Genomic DNA, 23,074 nt, shown 5'->3' with positions numbered 1-23,074 from the left:
AGGCAGGGCTTGCATGAAATGAGATTATGAATATGGTTTCCTCTTCCCACTCCTGAGCATGGTATCACTGAAACTAATTGAGGAAGGGGCAAAGAGACTGTTATGAGTTATTATTTCAAAGGGAAAGGGGATGGACAGGGAGACATGGATAAAGGAAACCAATTAAAATTTAAAAAATGAAAAAACAAACAAAAAAACAAACACATGGAAGCGAAGGCACTCCAAACTATATAGATACACTATACATTGCTAGAGTTATTGTTACAATAATACAGGCCGGTACCTACTGTACAGAGTTAAAACTATATGGCTTTAAAAAGCTCGTCTACATTTTGTCTGATTATTAAACAGAATCACTGCCCTGAACAGTAACTTTTTGCTCATTAATAACAGTTCCTGGGTCCACATATTTACATACAAAACAATAAAACTTAAATTTAAAAACATTGAAAGAAAATATAATGTACAAGCTTGAATTTGGTGAGGAGCTTTTTATTATTATTATTATTATTTACAAAAAGATATTCAGAGACCTGGATCTCACTTGTATAAAAGAGTTCTGTGATCCCGCCATGATCGTTGAGAAAGAAAAAAAACACACACCTCAGCCCTCTCTCTCTCTCTCTCTCTCTCTCTCTCTCTCACACACACACACACACACACACACACACACACACACACACACACACACACACACGAGAGAAAATCTTCTGACTTTTCTCTCTTCTTCTCATACCCCATTTGTTGGTGGGTAGGGGGGAGGGAGAAACAGTTTCCTAAAACAAGCAGAGATTTTTATGGACTTTAGCGAGTAGAGCAAGTCCAGAGTAGTGTCTGTATCCAAATGTTTGGCTGGGCAGTTTGATCTGAAAGCAGGTCCATTTCTCTATCACAGACCTGCCTTTTCAGATTCCTTATAAATCCTTTCTGAAAATGGTCTATCAAAGCCATTCCCTTTAAGGAATTATGCTGCTAAATACTTTGATTTCAGACTTCTTTCAAATCTTAATTAGCTCTCAGAAGCACTTTAAGACGTAAAATTCAATTTGTTTGATTTGGTTTGACTGAGAGTGTTTCCTTTCTCGTGAACTCTGATATAACCAGAGGTTTGGGAAACCCCTTTTGTGGCCTAAGAGCTTAGATAAACAGTTGAGTGAAAACTAAGATGGCTCACAGTTGTCTTTCTGGGTATTGGTTCACTTCAGCAGGCAATGTAACTCTCTTGGAGAGCCACACACACATGGCTAAGAAGCAGGACAGGTGCTAGGGCCTGCAGGAGGGCTGCCAAGAGACTCCACTTCAAACCACCTAGAGGGTGAGACCCCGTAACCTGACCTAAGGTGGCAATGAGGAGGATGAAGGGAAGTTACACCTAGGGCTCAGCTCTGCAGCCCTACAGTTTATCAGCTAACCTTGGAAGGTGTGTGGGGAAGGAGCGGTAGGAGGGAAAGGCGGCCATCACTCAAGTGATCTTTAAATGTAAAGTACAACTGATTGTGCCTTAAAGATTCATAGGTCAAGTAATGGCCCATAAGCACCAAGGTGACTAAGGTTCATTTTAGAGTATATAAGGCCCACATAGATGCCAACCTTAAAAGTATAAAACAAACTAGTCATGAAAATCTATTTTCTCACGGCAAACATAATCCTTCAATCCTCCTTGCTTTCCAAGGAATATTGCTTTTTCTTCAAAAACAGAGATTCTTACACCATTCACTGATACACAAAGAAAACAGAAACAAAAACGGTTAACCAAGTGTGGGCGGAAACATTCTTCTCATGCTTCAACCAGTCAATTTTGATACTGTAGACAAAAAAAGGCAGTATTGAATATATGTATATATAACATATATACACACATTTATATAATCAGCTTTCCTATAAAGTCAGCAGGTACAAGTGACTGTTTATCATTTTGATGTGCAGTTTTTAATATTCCTACTATCTAAAATCATAATGACCTGACATGCATCAATAAATAAATGTAAAAAGCATGAAGTTAAAAAAAGCTGAAATTAAATACAGATTCTAGATTTGGATTTAAAATTAGAACTATGTGTAGAATGTGGCAATTTATGCAAGCTCAATTTTCAATTAAAAAATATGAAAAATAAACCAGTAGACGATTACAGTTCACATTATTTAACTATAATGTTCTCTCAAGTGTATCTTTCCAAGGGAAGCAACTTTAGAAAAAATCTGGACAAATTCATTCACAGTGGTGAGATGTGTCCCTGGACTGTCCCCTTCCTCTGGGCTCACTGGCCTTTGACCTCCGCAGCCAAAGTGGCCTGCTCAATACCCTTTCAGTCTCTTCCTACGTCACTAGTTTAGAACTGTGCTAAGATTTGCAGAGAACTTTGGTCAGGCAAACAAAGATCCACTCAAAGAGCACGTGTGCCAGAGTCCTGCTAGTTGCTCCTCCTCGGGCAGCCTCCCATACAAGCCTCTTCACCACTAGCACTGACTGAGAGCAAAACAAAACCTTAACAAATCAACTAAGACTCTTCCTCCTAGAGTTTCAAACTTTACTGACTTCCCTGGGTTATTAATGACACACAATTCCTTTTTTGTCTGCCACACCTGCCACCAACGTGCCAAAGGCAAGTCCTCAAATACCCGAGGATATGGATTAATTTTACAAGTGACATTTAAGTCCCCATTGAATTATACCTGCTAAGCTCCCAACCAATTTCAAGCTGTGCACTATACCAAAGTCTTACACTAGACTTTAAAAGAAAACAAAGTTCAAAAAAAACCTTCAGCACAGAACAAGGTTTTCTTCTTGGAAGGGGCATGAGGCAGGAGTCTTGTTTTTAAAGTATACAACAGCAGACTTTTGATAAAAAAAAGATTGTCGTGGGAGAGAGATTGTGTGTTCTAGTGCTCCGCTTTCCCCCTCCCAACAACCCCTCCCACCCCCTGGATCTCCCTCAAAGTGAGAATACAATGAAATTGGTTTGTATTTATAGATATTTTACAAGGTTAAATAAGAACAACGATAATAATAAAAAAATTGAACACTAAAATGAACACGTTTTTTTCTCTTTTTAATTTTCTTTCCAAACGTGACCAGTGTTGCTGAGTGACACTCAAGTAACTGGTGGTTTTTCCTGTGCAGCTGGCTGCTTGGGATTGTTCAGGTGGAGTTGGAAGCTGATGCAGAAGCGGCGTTATTGGTCTGTCCACGGTCTCCAGCATTAGCATCTGCAAATTGAGAGTCCCAAGAGACAGCATGAGCAATGCTAGAATACCCCAAAGAGAACAAGAACACTGCCTTAACCAGAGACTGCGAGCTGCGTGGCCTTCTGAACGGTTACCTGGAATGTTGTTTTAAATATGGCCAACACTAAGAAATCTGAATTTCTTTCTGCTTGGAGCTGGTTCACACCTTGGCATGGTCCTGGTGCAGGGAAGATATTGTCTTTGAATAAGTTACAGATTCAGGGAGCCAGAGACCATTTCTGTCAAAGTTCTTGCTACAGCCTAGCTCACTTGAAAATAAATGAACAGCGCACAGTTGGGAAACCTTGCTAAAAATTCTGAACCATGTTATAACATGCCATCTGCTTAAGTGGGTGAATGGGTGGAGGAAATGAAAGTAATCTGGGCCAGTGCTGATGGGCAGAACAGCCCCTCTTCATTATTCATGGAGAAGGAACACAGACAACCAGCAAAAAAGAAAAGGCCACTGTAGTACCAACTCACTTAGTCAATTCAATAAAGCATCCTATAGTCAAAATCTTGACACTAAGAGCTTACTCTGCTCTAATCCTTTGGAAATACATACAACTTTACAAATAACCATTGACCCCTTCCCCCTGTTAAGGTCCATTATTATTTCACAGCATCCATTAACATTTAAGTAGGCATCTTACTGTGTCCAGATTGGCTTCCAACCCACACAAGCAACAGACTGCTGTTTCTGTGGCCAACCAAGTTGCATCCTTGTTATCACATACAATGACTAAGAATGTATTGCTGGCCAAATTTTCTCTCAAAGATTTCATGCTATGCCCTGAGCAAGAGAGGTGGCCTGACTGGTATGGGCAACTTCTAAGAGCCATCTCTCTAAGAGCCATACTACTCTTGGCCATAAAGGAGGATGACACCAAAAGGCAGACACAGAAGTTTTTGTCCCTCTAGGACTAAAGGGATTTATAGATCTCCCATGTTCTATGAGTAGAGATACCAACATCATGGCTGGCTGAACACAGCATTGGTCCTGGAGGTTTCTACTTTTAATTTCTGAATTAGAAGGAAACACAAAAGACCCCAAGGACACATAGGAACTCTTTAAGGATTAGCTATTCAGTTTATCATTTTAATAGCCATTCTATAAAAACTATACTTCCTTTCTAAATTCCTGATTTTCCTGCCCCTAAAACAATCTGCCTTTATAAGCATTTAACCCAGCCTTTGGGGAAGAAATGTGAATGTCTCTTAATTTGAATGATTATATTTAATTGATTTAAGTTCCTTCAAATCACCTAGCTGCTTCTAATCCTGTTACCATGTAAGTACAGACATTATGGCAGCACAGTACATACATTAGATTCATATGGCCCATGGCACGGGGTCATATTAATTCATCAAGATGACACAGACACTACTATCCAAAGGCAGGTATGACATCCTTTTCCAGTAATCAATGAGTAACTATGTCTAACGCTTCATTCATAACTCCTGGCCTTCCTTAGACATACCATGCTCAAAGGAAGTTTTACTCTCTGAGGTCTTCCAAATCTGTGCACTAATAATCCAGTGTCAAAATTCCAGTCTAGGCTACAGAGTCCTCCAAGGGAAAAAATGTTCATTTTCATGATTCAGGCACAAGCTGCATTAAAAAACAACATTCCAGAGAAAACCCGGAAGACCACAGAGCTATTTCTGAATTATAATGTTCCTGACAAATATATGCTCATTGCAGCATTTCCCATACTTTGGATGACACTCAGAACCTATGCATCAAACAGCACTTCCCTCTCATTTTAAGCATGGGAAGATGATAGGTAGAACTGTCATTCTGGTCTTCTCCAGGACTTAAGAGAGCCACCAATCATCAGAAATTTATCTGTTTGACCACTACATCAGCACACATACCAGCACTATTAAGCAGCACATTGGCTTACACCAGTCAAGGCTGAGTTCAATAAGTACCACCAGCCTATTTATGTTAATTTGCTCTCTGGCAAAATCCTATTTAGCTACTAATTTGCATATGTCCTTTCACTGCCTACAGTCTGTGAGCTCAAGACATTGCCATTTTCCCCTTCCTTGGATAAATTCAAAGGCTGCTTGTATGATCACAATAAAAAAATACAAGCTTTTTAAGTGAGCATATAACCAGAAACAAATTCACTTTCTGAACAAGAAAATGTGACAAAGACACTCATGTTCTTCATATCTGTAATTTAACGACCTTCTGTTTTTCTCTGAATTATTTCCAAATCACTTGATGAGCAAAATTTTTACAGCTAATTATTTTTGATTATAAATATCCCTGATATCTAAAGTCATAAACCTGCACTCATTCATCAAAAAAACTTTTGCCTGATGCAATGAGCTCCACTTAAAATCAAATCATACATGCCCTTGCTAAGAAATAGAACAGAAGAAGACAAAGTACAGGGAAGGAAAAAGTAAAACAAAAAACTGTGAAGTTCTATAAACTCAATAGTAGGTTCAACAGACCACCTGGCTTACTGACTGAAAAGAGCTACATTTCATAAGCTCTTTAATCTGACTATAAAGATGGTTAGACGGTAAGTGCCCTGGCCTTTTGGCCAGGCAAAGTTAAAGCTGCTGACCAAGAGGTGGCTAGGAAGAAATTATTTCAAGAACAAGCAGGATGCAAGGCAACACAGATTACTACCTTTTCAGAAATAACTCAAGAAACAAGTCTTGGTACATGTTTATTTTATTCCTATGGCCATTCTATAAACTTATTTTACATAAACAAATCTGAATTAATAGGGACTTTCTATAGTAAAAATGTTTAACTTAAAATTCTGATAAATCGCCATTGGATTCAAATGTTTATTGTAATTTCTGTAACTTTTCTTCTCCAACATTTAAACAGCAATTTCATAAAAACAGCAAAGTTCATTTTTCTTCTTACATTCCCTTACCTTTACATATACATTGGTAAAAGTGACACTAGCTGGTATTACAGTAAAGGATAGACTAAGATAATCTTATATATATGAATAAACAATTGACTCTACAGTCTCTTGTTTTTAGTCCTGAGATACTCTCCTGAGCTTCATACTGATATATCTTTCTTTAACCTAGTCCAGTTCCACAAACATTATGAAGCCGAGTTGCACAACTTAATAGTTGTGTGATTTTGGAACAAATTACTTAACCACTCTACTCCACGATTTCCTCATTGATGAAATGGCAATAATATTATCTGCCTATGAAATGCTTAGCACAGTACCTGGCATATAGCAACTGTACAACAAGCAGAAATGTGAGACATCCAAAAATGTATTTAAATCTAGTGTGACTGCAATAATCACCATCACCACCATAATAAATTTAACACATTGCTTACAAATATGCCAGATACCAAACTAAGTACTTTGCAGGCATGTTATTTAGCTCACACAGCAACCCTAAGAAATAAGTATAATTATTGCCTACATTTTACAAACAGGAAAAATTTGGAAGCAAAAGAGATTAAGTAATATGCCCAAGACCACACAGCTGGAAGCAGGAGAGTGAAACACAGAGGGCACACAGGAGGAGGATGATGGTCTTTATGGGCAGTAAGGGACAGCAGAAAAGATTTCTTAGCAGAGAGAGAAAAGAAGTTAAGAGGACTTTCATTTAGATCTACCTCAACAAAATCCACTGTGATTTCTAGATGCCTATTTCTATTATCTAAAAGAGTCATTACATTAAAACAGAACAGTAAATTTATGGTAAGGATTAAAAGTATAGTTATTTTATTTTCTAACTTTCAGTCTATACAGGGTGTACAGATATGAGCAATCTTAAAACAACCAGAGAGCTGACATTTCACTGACTTCAAAACTTCCTAGAAACCAATGCCCATTACCAACCTTCTGATGTTACCATGGAAAACAAACAAAAAATCCTTTAAACCAAGGAGGGACTTAAAAGGAAATAGAGTAATCAGCTTTGGGGGTTGGGTAGGGAGGAAGGGAAGCTAGGAAGGTACAAGAGCATCCTCACACATCATAGTAGCCAACTTCCAAGATGACCCCAATGATTCACACTTCTTGGTGTCCATGCCCTAACACAGTCCTTTTCTACACTAAACAGGACTGACCTGTGTGAACCAATAGGATATTGCAGAAATAATGGCGTGTGACTTCCAAGGCTAGTACATAAAAGACAGTGTGGCTTCCACCTTGCCCTCTCTTTTGGATCACTAGGTCCAGGGGGAAAGGCCAGCTGCCAGGATGTGAGATACTCAAGCAGCACTATGGAGAGGTCCACATGATGAGTGACTTAGTCCTCCTGCATACAGCCAGCACAGACTTGCTAACCACATGAATGAGTTGTCCTAGAAGTAGATCTTACAGCTCCAGGCAAGCCATCAGATGACTGCATCCCTGGCTGATGTTTTCAGGATGTTATAAGAGATTCTGACCCAGAATTGCCTAGCTATGCTGCTTCTGAATTCCTGATCCACAGAAACTATGTGAGATAATAAATATTTACTCTTGTTCGTACAAAATTTTGGGGTAAGCTGCTATGCAGCAAGAGGTAACTAACACACATGTATGTCAAAGAATTTAAATGCCACTTAGGGTTTGCACTCACAAGCCAAAAAGTATCACTGCTAAAGTCCTTCTATAATAATTAGGTGTGCTTCTAATAAACTGTATAAGACAAAGAAGATTATATACCATATTTTCAATTGTTTTTTCCTCAAATTTTTTTTCTCAGAAATCAATTGTTTTTTGAAGAGTCTATGGTTCTCTGGCTTTTGTGCCAGATATTGCAAAGGGAATTTGCATGTGTATTAAAACTAATTTTATTCTGTGTGATTTCATAGGTATAAACAACAACTTGAGCAATTCCATTGTGAAGCCAAGGGTAGAACCTTGAGGTATCAGGTTTCCAAAAGAGTCCATGAGGCTATGATTTTTGTCCTAGAATAAATATTTATATGTAAAATTCTGTATTTGGTACGCACACATTTTCTTCCTAGGAGAGAAGCTATAGTCCCCTCCCTGCCACCCTTCTCAGAGATTCTGTAGAGTTGCTAAATAATGGAGTCATAGATTAATGGTCAACTGTCTCAATATTGAGAAACTGCCCCAGCTAGCTACTCAGATCATAAACGTAGAAGTTCTTGCCTTGATTCTTGTCTGCTGCCCTCAACCCCATCCCCAAATCTAATGCACCAGCAAGTCCTGTCCACTCTCCCTGTGCCAACTGTGTTTGATCAAAGGTGCAAATAAGGAGTGGGAAGGACAGTGAATGGAAGAACTCACATTTATAACTACTGCCAAAGGATTTAAATAAGAAGAAAGTAGAAAACAAACAGGTTAGGAGGAAAGTATAGAGAATAAACATAACAGGTGGGGTTCCAAAGGAACCACCACGAATCAGTATTCTAGACCTATGGACCTACAAAAGTTAAAGCCTTCTAATTTATAGAAATGCTGTCTGGCCTAGTAGCAATGACAGAAATGTTCTATTTGTACTCTCCAATATGGTGGTTGCTAGTTACATAAGGCTATTTAACTGTAATGTAATTTTAATTAAATAAAAATTAAAATTTAGTCCCCTATTTGCCTTGAGAAAATTTCAAGTTCTCAAGTTACAAAATTATTAAATTTTTAATATGTCTACTGTTGGCAGATTTGTAAAAGAACATATTTTAGATATATTAAATTAGCCTTTTTGTATTTTACATATACTTTATGAGTATACTTGGAAACTTTAAGTATACTTTTATTCACTTATTTCTTTTATTATGTTCTCTCTCAAGCCCATTTTATGTGTATTTCTACTTACCAGGTATCCTCTTTCTATAACATTTAGAAATGTTTCAGGATAGGTCAACTCCTCTAAAAGATAAATTTTTAGCAGCCTAGGATATATTATTTATACTGTGTAGCTAACTCAGGATGTTTCTATTCAAACTGTTCCAAGTGGAAACACCTCTACTATAAAACTAGGTCTTGGATGTTAGTGTTATTAATTGGCACATGAGCAAGCAAGACCCTTATTCACAGAGAATCAAAGTGTACTTTAAGCTTATATTTAAATTGAAATTAAACCTACACTCACGAAAGTATACCTGTAAGGAGAAGGAGTCAATTTTCAGTTTTCTCTTTATAATGCCTACTATTATTTTGACAATTTTGTATGTGTAATAATAGGGAGAGGGAGGGAGAACCCTCCCAGCAAAGCATCACCAGATCTCTTTTCTTATTATTCTGAGGAAAAGATGTGGCAAAAGATACCAAGGTGGCCTTTGGTCACTGTAAAAATAGAAGTAAAATTCAGATGTCTGGGGGCCAACCCCATCCATCAAGATACCTGGAGGGCCTGTCAACAGGACTGCTTATTTGATCTGCTGGCAGCAGAGAGGTCTCAGTTGTGCCTGTGAGCTCAGAGGCAGAGGACATTTTATATAAGAGGCTTGGCTGTTCAGGGTAGATAACTGAAGGCCGTGGGGATACAGGTAACATTTTCATCTTTCCTTTAAGTTCAAATACCTAATTCAGGTATAAGGAACGAGAAAAGGTATATAAATAAAAGCAAGTGACTTCAGGCAAGGAACCAAGGAACACTTCAGGAATACTTGGAAGAATGTCTGATGGGATAATCAGCAAAAAGAACATTTTAAGTTCCTTTTGGAGGAGGGGAAAAATCCCAGATAAACTTTGTGACTTGTTAGGAGAGAATTAGCACTGTTCTCTGGTGAAAATAATGACTAAGCTGGTTTGACTTTTAGATATCTATATACAAACACAATAAAAAATGAACTTGATGAGCTTTCTGGAAGGCAATTTTTACATTATATATCAAAAACATTAAAATTCTTCATTTCTTTTGACTATCTTCATATTTACTTCTATCTATCTATCTATCTAGACATGGTCTCATCTATCTATCTAATCTAACCTAATCTAATCTATTTATTTGGGACATGGTCTCCACTCTGCCCAGGCTAGAGTGCAGTGGCCTTATCAGCTCTGCAGCCTCAAACCCCCAGGTTCAAGTGATCCTCCTGCCTCAGCCTCCCAAGTAGCTGGGACTACAGTTGACTCTACTTCTAAAATCTACTTCTAAAAGTATTTTAAGAGAATTAAGCATGGTTTTATACAAAGATATTTTCAAAGCATTTTTCAGAATAGCAAAAAAACTTGGACAGAACCTAAATGTCCAAGAATAAGGAATTAGTTCAATTACAGTATAGTCTTAGAATATTGGTTCAGTACTATATAGTCATATAACTTCACCCTCAAAATACCATAAGCCCATTAAAAAAAAGGTCACTCTGCTCTTTCATCTATATAATAAAATATAAAACAGTGTTACCTGTGATTATCTCAGGAAGTAAGAATTTATGGGAGATTTTTATTTTCTAAAATAACTATATACATATTAATAGACAAACAGCCCTTTTTTTTTAAAGTCATATACTTTCATGAAATTCCACATAAACTTGGGTTAAGATAAAGAGAAAACAAAGAACAGGGTTAGGAAGAAGAACACCAGTGATGGCACACACTGCAGATTCTACAACTAGACAGAATATGAACACAGTTTTTTCAATGTATATTGTAAAACTGGCATAAAGACAAAGGATAATAGTACTTGGGTAGAGGATGAGGGAATGTTAACTTTGATTTTAGAAAAGTAAACATTTGATAAATTGACTTCAGTTGCTTAACATTTCATCTCTCAAAAACAGTGGAAATAAACAATGGGAGGAATTATTCCGAGTTTAATTCTGTCCATCTAGAAAGAACTGGCTGGTGAGGTAGAAGGTGACAGGAATTCTGGGGTAAAAATAAATGTAATAGTAACAAAAGGGGGCCACCTGCCATGGCTAAATCTGAACCAGACTTTGGCAATAATGGATTTCAAAAAGTTCAAAGAACAAATAGGTATCACTTTGTGGCTAGTCTTCAGAAGAGGCTAATAACTAACAAATAGAAAATTATGGAAAACAAAATTTTGATCAAGCAATTGCAAATAATCTCAATGTATATTACATAAAAGCAAGAGCTTTTCAATGTGAGATTAATACAGTTAAAGCCCTATGACCAGGAAAAATGACAGAGAAACAGACCTTATCCAACTCCTATCATGATTCCCTTTTCTTTTAGAAGGGTTTTCAACCTGGAAAGGATATAACAAAAATCCTATTATATTAATATTAAACAAAATGCAGCCCAAGGAAATTGAGGGCAATCTACACATTTTAAATGTCTTTAAACCAAGAACCTATAGTTCAAGAAACAAATCTAAAATTGATTACAGAAACTCACAATTTATAAATATTTAGGCACTAGAAATTTCTAAGTCTTAAAACAAAGTTTAATTTCCATCCTTGACAAGGTTACTTTTTTGATGGAAAAAGGCTTAAAGTTTTCTTGATAACAGCAAAACATTTTACAAAGTTTTTCATAACATTCTTATATCAATGAGTATTGTAAAGGTTGGTCCGTAGCTAAGCAAACAACAAGAGGGGTAACCAATCACTCAGAGATCACCAGAAGAGTAACCTCTACTAAGCCTTTCCTAGTTCCAGTTAACTTATTTTATCAGTAACTTGGGTAAAGACAAAAAGTCTATGGTAGGCCCTGTTTGTCCTCTTTGACATATTTTATTAGCTGCTTGAGCAGAGGCAAAAAAAACTGACATGTTTATGAAATGTGAAGATAATACATAATTGTATAGAAAACCTAACGCTCTGACAATTTAGAACATATCCAGGATTAGGATGTAAAACCACCATTACTTTGGAGAGCAAGTTAGCCATCATTAAAATCTGAAGGGCTTCTGCATGGAAGGATTTGGTTGGTTCTGCATAACCCCAGAGTAGGATCACTGAGTGGAAGAAGGTAAAGGGAAATCAATTTCAGGGGGAAAAAAGGATAAACTTTCTAATAGGGTGATAACAAAGTTGGAATGTGCTCATTCCTGTAGTAATGAGCTTCCACTTAACAAATATACATACCTATGGGATAGATGACCACTTCTCAGTAGATAATAAGAGGTGAACTGAAATCAGGTTTTCAAATTTGTTTTAATAACAGAATCATCACACTGAAAGAAACCTTACCCAGAAGACTAATATACTAAATAGACAGAAAACTGCTCTAGTTAAAATTACCTACCATATCTCATACTCATCTGACCAGATGATCTTTAAAGTGGTTCATATTTGATTAGTAAAACTACAATGTTGCAAGATTTATGGTCTAGATGAAAGATTTCACAAATGGAGTGACTGAGATGATCAGTTGAGGGTATGGGGAAAATCAGATTTTTATATATATATATATGTATATTTTTTTAAAAAATCAAAATAAGAAATTACACTACATGGACCTACAGTAGTATGTGTAATTTTCAAGAGGTTCTCCAGTCAGTCAGAGCTATGAGCCATGGTCTAGATACTAAAGTATTTTAAAAACAACTTAAAGAATGTTTTTGGGAAAAACATTTTTAGGGGAGGGAAAAAAAAAAATCAACATCCATATCCACTAATTTAACACAACAGTTTTAATTGTTGTATACTTCTATCTAGTACCTGTCCACGTGCAAATACACATTTTGGCATAGTAAACAACATGGTTCATAAAATTTAAAAATTTTCTCCACATAAATTAGGATATTTCCACAAATATCTATAAGCTTCATAATTGTTTTTTATGGCTACATAAAAGTGGAGACTCCACAATGTAACAAAACAATTTCTTACTGTTGATCATTCAGATCAGATTGGCTCTCCTTTTTGTTATATAATTTTATTATATAATTTGCTATTATATATATTATGTCATTCTTATCTCTGTACATAGTAGCTTTTCTCCTTCCACTAGATTTATTCTGAAGTTAAGATCCCTAAAGTGAAATTAGTGAACTAAAAAATAGAACTCTGATGGCTTTGCTATACATTGTAACGCTTTCCAACAGATCTTTATCAATTCACCTGCAGTCACCACCTAAACCTTGAACACAAGACAAGGAAAGAGTGGTTGACACATCTGCAAAAATCATTTCCTCAGTGTTAACGTCATCAAACTTTACCATTTTCAAGAAAGGTGACAAAGTAACAACTATTATGATAGTTCATCATACTAGTGAAAAGGTTTTTGGAGAGGGCTAGAGAATAACAATTAGCTACATATTCATAGAATAACCACAATATGACTTTAGGTCACAATCCTGATATGACAATATCTATTTTCTTTGCTTTTCCAGAAGCAGCACTACAGAAAATAAGATTTCTGCATATAATATAAAATTTAGTAAGACCTAAATATCACCATTTAAAAACTTTGGCTAACAACAGTAATTGACTAAAACCCAAAGCTTATGTCATGATAATATTGTCAGTATGATCACAGTTGATGGAATCTTTTTGTCAATCTGCTTTGGTGTTCTTCTGCTTTTATCCCACCTACTTTAAGATTAAGGGCTGGGTGCGGTGGCTCACGCCTGTCATCTTAGCACTCTGGGAGGCCCAGGTGGGTGGATCGCTCAAGGTCAGGAGTTCGAGACCAGCCTGAGCAAGAGCGAGACCCCGTCTCTACTAAAAATAGAAAGAAATTATATGGACAACTAAAAATATATATAGAAAAAATTAGCCGGGAATGGTGGCACATGCCTATAGTCCCAGTTACTCAGGAGGCTGAGGCAGGAGGATTGCTTAAGCCGAGGAGTTTGAGGTTGCTGTGAGCGAGGCTGACACCACGGCACTCACTCTAGCCCGGGCAACAAAGCGAGACTCTGTCTCAAAAAAAAAAGATTAAACTTTGCTTCCAGGTCTACATAAATGACAGAAAACTCCTTTCTTATTTAAGCCAGCTGTAAACCATATAAAAAGCATCCCAGGCAGTCATGTATGAGCCACTGCATTCTAATGATCTTGCTCTACACACAAATGAATTGACAGAATTACAATGGTGCTGAGCAATAGCAGGAATGGTATTTTAATACATCAGATGATAATTTTAGGGTTATGTTTCTTTTTTTGAATTTGTAAATTAGTAATCTAAAACCATTCTTAGATGACTATCAGGCACACTCTGAAGTTATGGGGAAAAGGTTAAATATTAACCTATTCTGCTTCCTGTTGACATAAACTAAAAATGGCCCCACCTCTAAAATACTAATTATTTTGGTGTATGTTCTCTCCATTGCACTGACTTAAGTCAAGTAAGCCAACTAATTTAGTCACTTAGAGGTTTATATCATAATTAATTCACCACAGGGCTTATTATTTTGGTGATGTAGCTAGACTAGGTAATTAAAAATTCTTTGAAAACTTAAAATTTAAAATATTTCCACGTTCACATATTTGAGGTCTGACGCTTTGTAGCTTAATAAGTTTATTTTTTTGTACCCTGGAGCAGACCCAGAAATGCTTTGTAAGGAAAGCTTTGGCCATGTCTGTAGGCATTCCTTCACTCTGCTGGTGTGGAGAGATGGAGTGTCCATTTATCCAGGAGAGGAAAGTCATAGATTCTTTCGTCCTAAAGAGGATGGATGTCAACTCTGCCTTCCATATGGCTGTTTTGTTTTTTTTTTTTTTAAAACACGTCTGGATCTGTCCATACTTGGCAATAACAATAATAAAAAAATACTAACAGTTTCCTTTCATTGACAGCCTACCATGTGACCATGCAAAGTGCTAAGTACTTTGAGTACTTTATATTTCTTCTCACAAATCTGTATAGTGGATATTATTCCTGTTTTATGGATAAGGAAATTGAAGCTAAAAGAAACAAAGATATATATATTTTAAAGTCTTACTAAAGAATATAACTCACATTGCCAAATTCTTATTTAAAATATATATAAATTTTAAATACAGACAGCTACAAAGGCCATACAATCACCTGGTCTAGACTAGCATTTCCTCAGGTATGTTTGGTGACATGGCCTTCACTACTATGGCTCTATAGGAAACTGTTTTTCTTTAACTATAGTGTGGTACTTTGGCCTATACTAAGGGGCACTTATACATATGAAACTCACTATTACATTTATTATTGAAATGGTGATGAGAACTTCATTTATCATATCTTTTAGTACCAAATTTGAAGCCCTAAAAGAGAAATACTTCTCAAACAGCAGGGCCAGAAATACTTTGCTGCTTCTAAGCCACCAGTGTTCCTTTTTCTAATGAACAATGGGAAATTTTAACAGGTAACATTTCTTTATTTACTTAAGTCACTAGGAAGCACAGAGTAATATCTGAAATCCTCTTTGATAACAATCAAGGTGCTCAAGGCAAGTATTTCTCTACTAATTTTAGTTCTGACCTCAGCTTAACATTCCTCTATTAAGTTCTTCACACCCTGATTTACTTCAACTTTGGAGTGAACTCTCAAAGTTCAATGTTAGTTTCCATTTTTACGCTGAAATCTGATTTCAACAGTTATAAGAATATACATATAGCAATACGTATATACATATGAAATATTTTTTGGCAACTCCTGTAACCCTTATCAAAGCAACATAAAAATCAGGTTACACCAGGTTTCTACTAGGCAGACAATCTGCCCAAAAACGTGAGCCATAAACATTAACTAGTTCTGTAAACTAACATTAAGATAATTATTTTAAATTGCCCAAAACTTACCAATCATAATTCTCATTTTTATACACAGTCTACAGCAATTTTAATAAAACTCCTGGAAACTAGCTCAATAAGTAAATGTGTTAGTTATTTCAGGGTTAGGACCTATTTCATGCTATGAACAATGAATGTAATCTAACCTGGGCCAGTGATGTATTCAGTTTATTAATAGCTCATCTAATCAATTCTGTCTTCATTCTAAATAAATAGGTCATAGTTTTAAAATAAACTGTATTTTTACATTAAAAGAATTTAAAGCACATTTCAGCACACATCTGAATTTTACAACATCACTTTAGGACAGCATTGCTACTCCATTTTGCTGATTGAGAAAACAAATAAGACATTAATAAAACTAATAAAGTTCCAGTGGCTTTAGCAAGGTAGCATATGCTGATAGAACTGGAACTAGAAAAGAGACATTTCTTTCCAGACTTTTCCTAGAAGGAAGGTAGGACATAAACTAGAATGAAATGTTTTTAATCTTTATTGGTAACATTTTAAAAGATTAAGATTAGACAGAAATAAACAACAGTCTGTCACACAATAGGAGATGGATTTTGACCTTTACTACTGAGTGCTAAGAACTAGTAATGAAAGATTTTATCTCCTGCAACATAAATGCCCTTAGGCAAAAATGGGTCTGATCCAACTTAGTACAATGTGATAGATGATTTAATGAAAATGGAGTCATTTGCTTTTTGGAGGAAAAAAATACAGGCCCAACCCAAACTAGCTAGCATACCCTAGGCTCTAGCCTGGGAGTCTGTGCAGGATCTTTTTTTCTTTAGTAGATGAGTCTAGTCACATTCTGATCTAAATCTTAGTTAAATGTATTGCAATTTTAACCCTTTTAAATAATTAAAAATTATATAAACCCGTATTTTATAATTCTTAAAAATTTGCCTCTCCAGTATACTATTAAAATTTATATTCAGAGGGATGGAACTAAAGTTGAATTATCTTCAATAACATTACATTTGTACAGATTGTTTTCTTATTGAAGAAATTCTGTGGAAAGTATGACATTTAAAATAACAACTAAGGTGACAGAATTTAACATAAGAAGATATTTACACTTTATATAATATAAAATACTTATGGGTGCTTTTGTTTTGTGCTTTTTCGAAATAATACAACATTTTATTTACATTTACTCATTTGGCTATGCTATGTTTTTTAAACTTGAAAGGTATTAAGTGTTCACACATCAAATGAAATGGATACAATTATGTATTTTTTAAAAACAATGTTTTTTGGTTGGGTGTGGTGGCTCATGCCTGTAATCCCAGCACTTTGGAAGGCTAAGGCAGGAGGATCGCTTGAAGCCAGGAGCTCAAGACCAGCCTCTGCAATGTAGCGAGACCCTGTCCGTACAAAAATTTAAAAAATTAGCTGGGTGTGGTGGCATGTGCCTTTAGTCCCAGCTACTTGGGAAGCTGAGGCGGGAGGGATCACTTGAGTCTAGTAGTTCGAGGCTACAGTAAGCTATGATCATGCCACTGCACTCCAGCTTGGGTGACAGAGTGAGATCTCCGTCTCTAAAACCAAACCAAACAAAAACAGAATATGTTTTTAAAGAATTGACTTAGGTGTCCTCACCTGAGGCTGCTGTGGCATTTGTGGGGGTTGAACCAGCTGCTTGAATCCGAGCATGAGGAGGAATAAGGATAGTAGCCAGAGGTGGATTACTTGACAGTTCTAGAGAAAGACACAAATGTTAGAGCCCATTCTTAACTGTGTGTAAAAATACTTTATTGATAACAATAAAAGATATTGCATTAAAACATCAGTTTAACGGGGAAAAAAAACCCCACAGTAAACCTACATCTCAAACTAACTCAATGAGCTAGCAATTAACTTATAGAAAAAGCCCTCAGATATGTGATACATAACAAAGGCATCATCTGCTAAAATTAAGAGAACTGAGAATTAAAGAGATCTTGGGGAAAAATAGTGGTCACAGTTTTAGAGTAAGCACATTAATTAGATATGTTTCCATCTTTCATTGACTTAAATATGTTAGGTTTTCCTGTTCTATTCCGGCAGTATTTGACTACAGGAATTGAGGGTGGTGGTGTCACAGCAAAGAGAATATGTATACAGTTAGTGTATGTCTGTATGTGTACGCATGCATGACTGGATGTACAGACCAACCTACCCAATTGTTTATGGGCCAGTGGGGGATAAGACCTATTCAGATGCTAGTGTACTGGAAATAAGATTTAACAAACATGTTTGAAGTGATCATTGCTTTTATTAAAAAGAAGAATGTCTTTATCCAATTCTTTTTTTTTTTTTTTAACTCAGTAAGATTGTTACTTTTTAAAAGTTTGAAATAGGCTTTTTACCTCCATGTGGGAAGTTTATCTCTGTTAACTGTATATAGACTGGCTTTCTTTAATGAATCAAGTTATGTATAGGAGCCTTAAAAAAATAGTATAAGATGATATTGGACCTAATAATGTAGATAGATAGCAAGTAGTGGTGGTGAGCTTATATATACAAGTATCTGTTGTTACTTTTAGGTAATATGTCTGTTCTCTCAGTTTGCCTGGGATAACCCTGGTTTATGCTTGTTATTCTAGCATTTAACCTGTGAGTGCTCATTTTTGCTCTAATAACTGTTCACAGTCTGAAGGAATAATTATATGACCATACTAGCTACAGGAAGGTGTTATCCTCTGAACTACAGCATACATTTTGAGAATTCACAGATGTGGCATGGACTTAAAAAAGTTGGTATACCAAATAGTATATTTTTAAATTAAAGTAAAATTCATATAACATAAAATGTACCATTTAAAAGTATACAATTCAGTGACATTTAGTACATTCAGTGTTGTACAACCATTACCTCTATCTAGTTCCAAAACATTTCCATCACTGCAAAGGGAAACCCTGAACCCACCAAGCAGTCACTCCCTTTTAACTTCTCTCTCTAAGGACCTAGGCAAGGCAAACAGTGTTTTAACGCAGTAGTTTTAATGTTTTCTGGAACCCCTGCCAATATTAATTTATTCAACTTATTATCTAAGTATCTAAATTTTGTACTAAATTAGATACTAAATGACACCAGATTCTGGTAACAAAAAGCAATAAACTGATGCCATGATTTATGAAAAATGAATGGGAGGGAAAGCTTAAAACTTTTAATAGTCTTCCTTGGGAAGACAGCTGGAAAACCACTGTCCTAATTATCAGGTTCTAAAAGATGCTGTTTTCTCACAATCAGATTTAGTAGCTGCCTTGGTTCTCACTGAGGAACAAAAAGATCTTATGCCATTTTACTTCAAGTCAGTCTAATTTTAGCCCACAATCTATACTCAGGAAAGCAAGAGAATTTCTGGTAATTGCCATAGCTAAAGACTTTATGGTTCTAAGAATAAAAAAGTATTGACGCAGTATGTGGTAGTTACTCTAAAATTCAGATTTACCACCCCAATTAAAATTAAAATTTCCCAAAATAGAAAGGCTTCTTTAAAATCCTTCCATCCATCTAACAATACTGAACATGAAAAAGTGTGTTAGGTCCCAGGATAGAGAGATAAAAAGATAATTGTTCTTGTCTGATCAATAGAAACGGAAGTGGACAAATGAACAAATAAGCTGGCAAGAAAGGCACTCTACCTATTTATGATAGGGGCATTTTCAATGAAAAGATCTCTGTGACCATGTGTCCACATCTAAAAGAAAACCCAAAAAAGAAAAAGATAACCAAAAGTTTTAATATAAGACATCTTGACCAAGCCACTGTTAAGATAATCTTTAAAATAAACTGATTATCAGTGGTCTGTACTCGCTTTCCTCACGGCCCATTTCCTCCCATATATTTACTCTCTCTTACCAGATACTTATCCTTTGTGTATCTGCACACCCAGCTGAGAGCCATGGAGTTTTCTGTCTTAGTCTGGGTAAAAGTATATATATGTACAGTTAGTTGTCCCTCAGTATCCACAGGGGACTGGTTCTAGGAACCTCCTTGAATACCAAAACCCAAGGATACTCAAGCCCCTTATATAAAATGGTGTAGATTTGCAAATAACCTCCATACATCTTCCCATATACTTTAAATCATCTCTAAATTACTTATAATGCCTATTACAATGTAAATGCTATGTAAATAGTTGTTATACATATAGTTATGCATTTAAAAATTTGTATTATTTTTTCTTGAATATTTTCAATCTGTGATTGGTTGACTTCAGGGATGTGGAACCCACAGACATGGAGGGCTGACTCTATAGGCATAATAGGTGAAAGGCTTGAAAAAAGCAACCCTCTTTTTTCATAAGTAGTAGACTGTCATTCTGGCCTTGGATAGGGAGAAAGGGGTAACTAATGAAGGGAAAGAAAGGAAGAAGTGAAGAAAATAAGAAGTCAAGAAAAGGAGCAGCTCTGGGATCCTGGAGGCTTTGCCATACCCAAAGACATGGGAATGGAGGTTGGGGAGATGGGGGGCTGGGGACCTCATCAACTTTTTTGAGTCAAATACCCTAAAAGTTAAGAATTCTGAAATGGACATCACTCCTCCTTCTACATCCCTCCAACTTCTATACCTCATTGTCTTCCTCTTCCTTAATTATAGGCATTCCTTAAGATCCACTGCTTCCATGTGTTCACTCTTCTCTACTTCAGAGAGGTTGTTAACTGTCATAGCTTTTGCCTGTGAAACAAGGAAGCCTCCTTGTATTCTTCCTATAGTCTTGTTCTTGCCACTACAAGTCTGCATCTTTTATGGGGACAAACTATGGGAACCTCTATGGGGCTGTCACAACTAGTACAAAATAGTTTATTTTTCACTCCCAACAATTACTACCTACTTCCAATCACCTTGACTATCCATGGCGATGAGTAATAAGGAGACGGAGACAGTGAGTGTGGATACAAACTGCGTGAAAGAATGCAAAAAATGGCATTTGGGAGGATAGAAACAGCAATGGAATAGTACTTTTCAGGATCAAGAGGAGGAGTACATGTATGCTTGAAAGCAGACAAAGAGTGTTGAAGAGACTGAAATTGAAAAGTAAGCTAATATTTATTTACTAAATATATATATGTGCTAAGCTTGAGTAGGAAAATAACTGAGGCAACAAAAAGGTCCATGATGAAGTGGGGTTAGCTTTGGATAAGTGAGAAGAAACTTAAGATAGGAAAGATAACAGACTGTGTTACCTCAGAGACATGGTTCAAAACAAAATAGCAAGAGTCCAGAAAACTTTAGAAAAATTAACTCATTATAAAAATTTCTTCAACCAATTGCAGATGTCATGAAAACTATTTATCAAAAACCTACATAATAGTTTATTAGGGAAAACTAAAAATGTTTTGATGGTGTTATCAATCATTATGTGCCCCATAATCAAACATTTTAGCGCACATTTAAACAAAAGCAAAATGAATCAACCAACCAAGACAGATAACAATCAACCAAAAGGTTAACCAAACTCATTCAACTAAATTTTGCTGCGATTTTTTAATACTCCAAACTATAGAAAAAACATTCCCATGAAAAGACAAACTGAATAAATTCAACCATGTCTGATGAAACAATCTTTTTAAGTGGAAAAACAAAACCTATATCTAGTTGGCAAAACCTGAAGTTTCCTTCAATCTAAAGTTTTTATTATTCCAAGTAAAAGATTCCCAAATTCACTGGTAAGAAGTGGGTAGGTAAAAACTTTCCTAGTTTTTTTTATGAGGTAGGGAGAGGAGTAGTAGTAGTAATAACATACGTTTGTTCAAACTGTTGTGTGAAAGCTGAGGATATGAAAGCAGCAATCACTGTTTGAACCAGAGGGACGAAATAAACCCTCTATTGCCTAGTTCTCCTTCTATAGTGATGCAATAAAATACCAGTCATTGGGTAAAAGGAAATCTTCCTTTATTAGCTTTGAAAGAGCACATCCTGCATATCCCTAGGAAAGAGTCACTAAAACAGGCAGACTATCTTTTTCTTCTACAAGTAGTGTGAGCTCCTCATGTGTGTATCAGGTCTCTTATGTGTATATAAAAATTGTCAGTGGTTGTCTATATAGTTAAAACTGCTATTTCTCTCTACTCACAAATAGGTTTAAATGACTTAACAATGGGGTGCTCATTTTTGAGCAGTATCTAAAATGCTAGGATGGTGCCCCCTTAATCTCAGGCATTACGAAATTCTAATGTTGTTTATTTGTATGTATACATTTTTTTTAGATGAGCAAGTAGCTACATCATAATTGCTTCTCTCCTTGGTAACAATTTCAAAGTGTCTAGGAAATTCCTGATCAAGATCCCAATGCTGACCACATATTCCATACTCATCCAGAAAATTAAACAAATACTAAAAACTAAGTGGAAAAGCATACAGTAGTGAGCAAATTACAAGGCTTACTCTTGCTGTTTTGACGATACTGATGTTTCATTTGAGGACTACATGGTATTTGCCCAAAACCATGACTACTTTGCCTTGGAACTGCCCAGCGGGGAGTATCATAATTTGTAGCAGTCACCAAAAATGTCTGAATGCTTTTAGTATACTATATTTATATTACAGTACAGGTATATTTTAGAAGTTATCTAGCAAAATGTTAGTATTTTAAAAATTCGGGGGGGTGGGTGGGAGCGGCATGGGCAATATACATAACCTAAACTTTTGTACTCCCATTATAAGCTGAAATTAAAAAAAAATTCTGATTTATCTAAAAATCTTATACTCAGAAGTCCATTCTTAAAGAAGTACAATAAATGAGGCATTACTAAGTTCTTTTATCCAACTAAAAATAACCTTTTGGACATTTAAAACTAATACTGCTAATGCTTTGAATTCTGAGGAAGCCAATCTAGGTTTTCCGTATTTATTTATATTATGATTTAATGTATCTCAACCCTGCTACAGTCTATGTTTTTAGCTTTATTTTTCATTTTTTTCTTTATCTTTCTGGAGTCAATTCATTTTTATAATAAAAATTTTGAAGATAGAAGTGTCCTTGAATGTCCTTTGGTCCAACTATCTCAATTTTTAAAATGCGAAAACTCAGGTAAAGACAGTGCTTTGGCCAAGGTCTACAATGATGTAGGTAGAGAGGTCTGACTTACTCTTTCCACATGCAATGCTACATTTTTTTTTATTGCCAATGTTCTAGTCTTCCTGGAAGTGTATCTGTCCAAACCACACAAAAAACTTGCAGTCAAGATATTATTAGTTTTGATTGTGCCCATACCATCCCACATCCTTCCCAGCAGCATGTTCAGAGCAGTGGACCAAATCATCTCAGG

General features: G+C 35.9%; 1 protein-coding gene across 2 annotated transcripts in view; it reads right to left on the bottom strand.

The window, feature by feature from the left end:
* Positions 1-3,029: 3,029 nt before the first annotated feature.
* The window catches only part of GSK3B (glycogen synthase kinase 3 beta), a 187,530-nt gene continuing 167,485 nt past the window's right edge, over positions 3,030-23,074 (bottom strand). For both annotated transcript variants that reach the window (XM_045540187.1, XM_045540188.1), the window contains 2 exons: positions 17,417-17,515; positions 3,030-3,207 (listed from right to left, as the gene is read on the bottom strand). In XM_045540187.1, coding sequence (XP_045396143.1) covers positions 3,140-3,207; positions 17,417-17,515 — 167 coding nt within the window. In that variant the 3' untranslated portion in view covers positions 3,030-3,139. The remainder of the gene's footprint in view (positions 3,208-17,416; positions 17,516-23,074) is intronic.

This window comes from Lemur catta, chromosome 1 (assembly GCF_020740605.2).
Source record: "Lemur catta isolate mLemCat1 chromosome 1, mLemCat1.pri, whole genome shotgun sequence".
NCBI classification, from domain to species: domain Eukaryota; kingdom Metazoa; phylum Chordata; class Mammalia; order Primates; family Lemuridae; genus Lemur; species Lemur catta.
The sequence above is the reverse complement of the archived record's forward strand: the minus strand, read 5'-3'. Positions and strand labels throughout refer to the sequence as shown.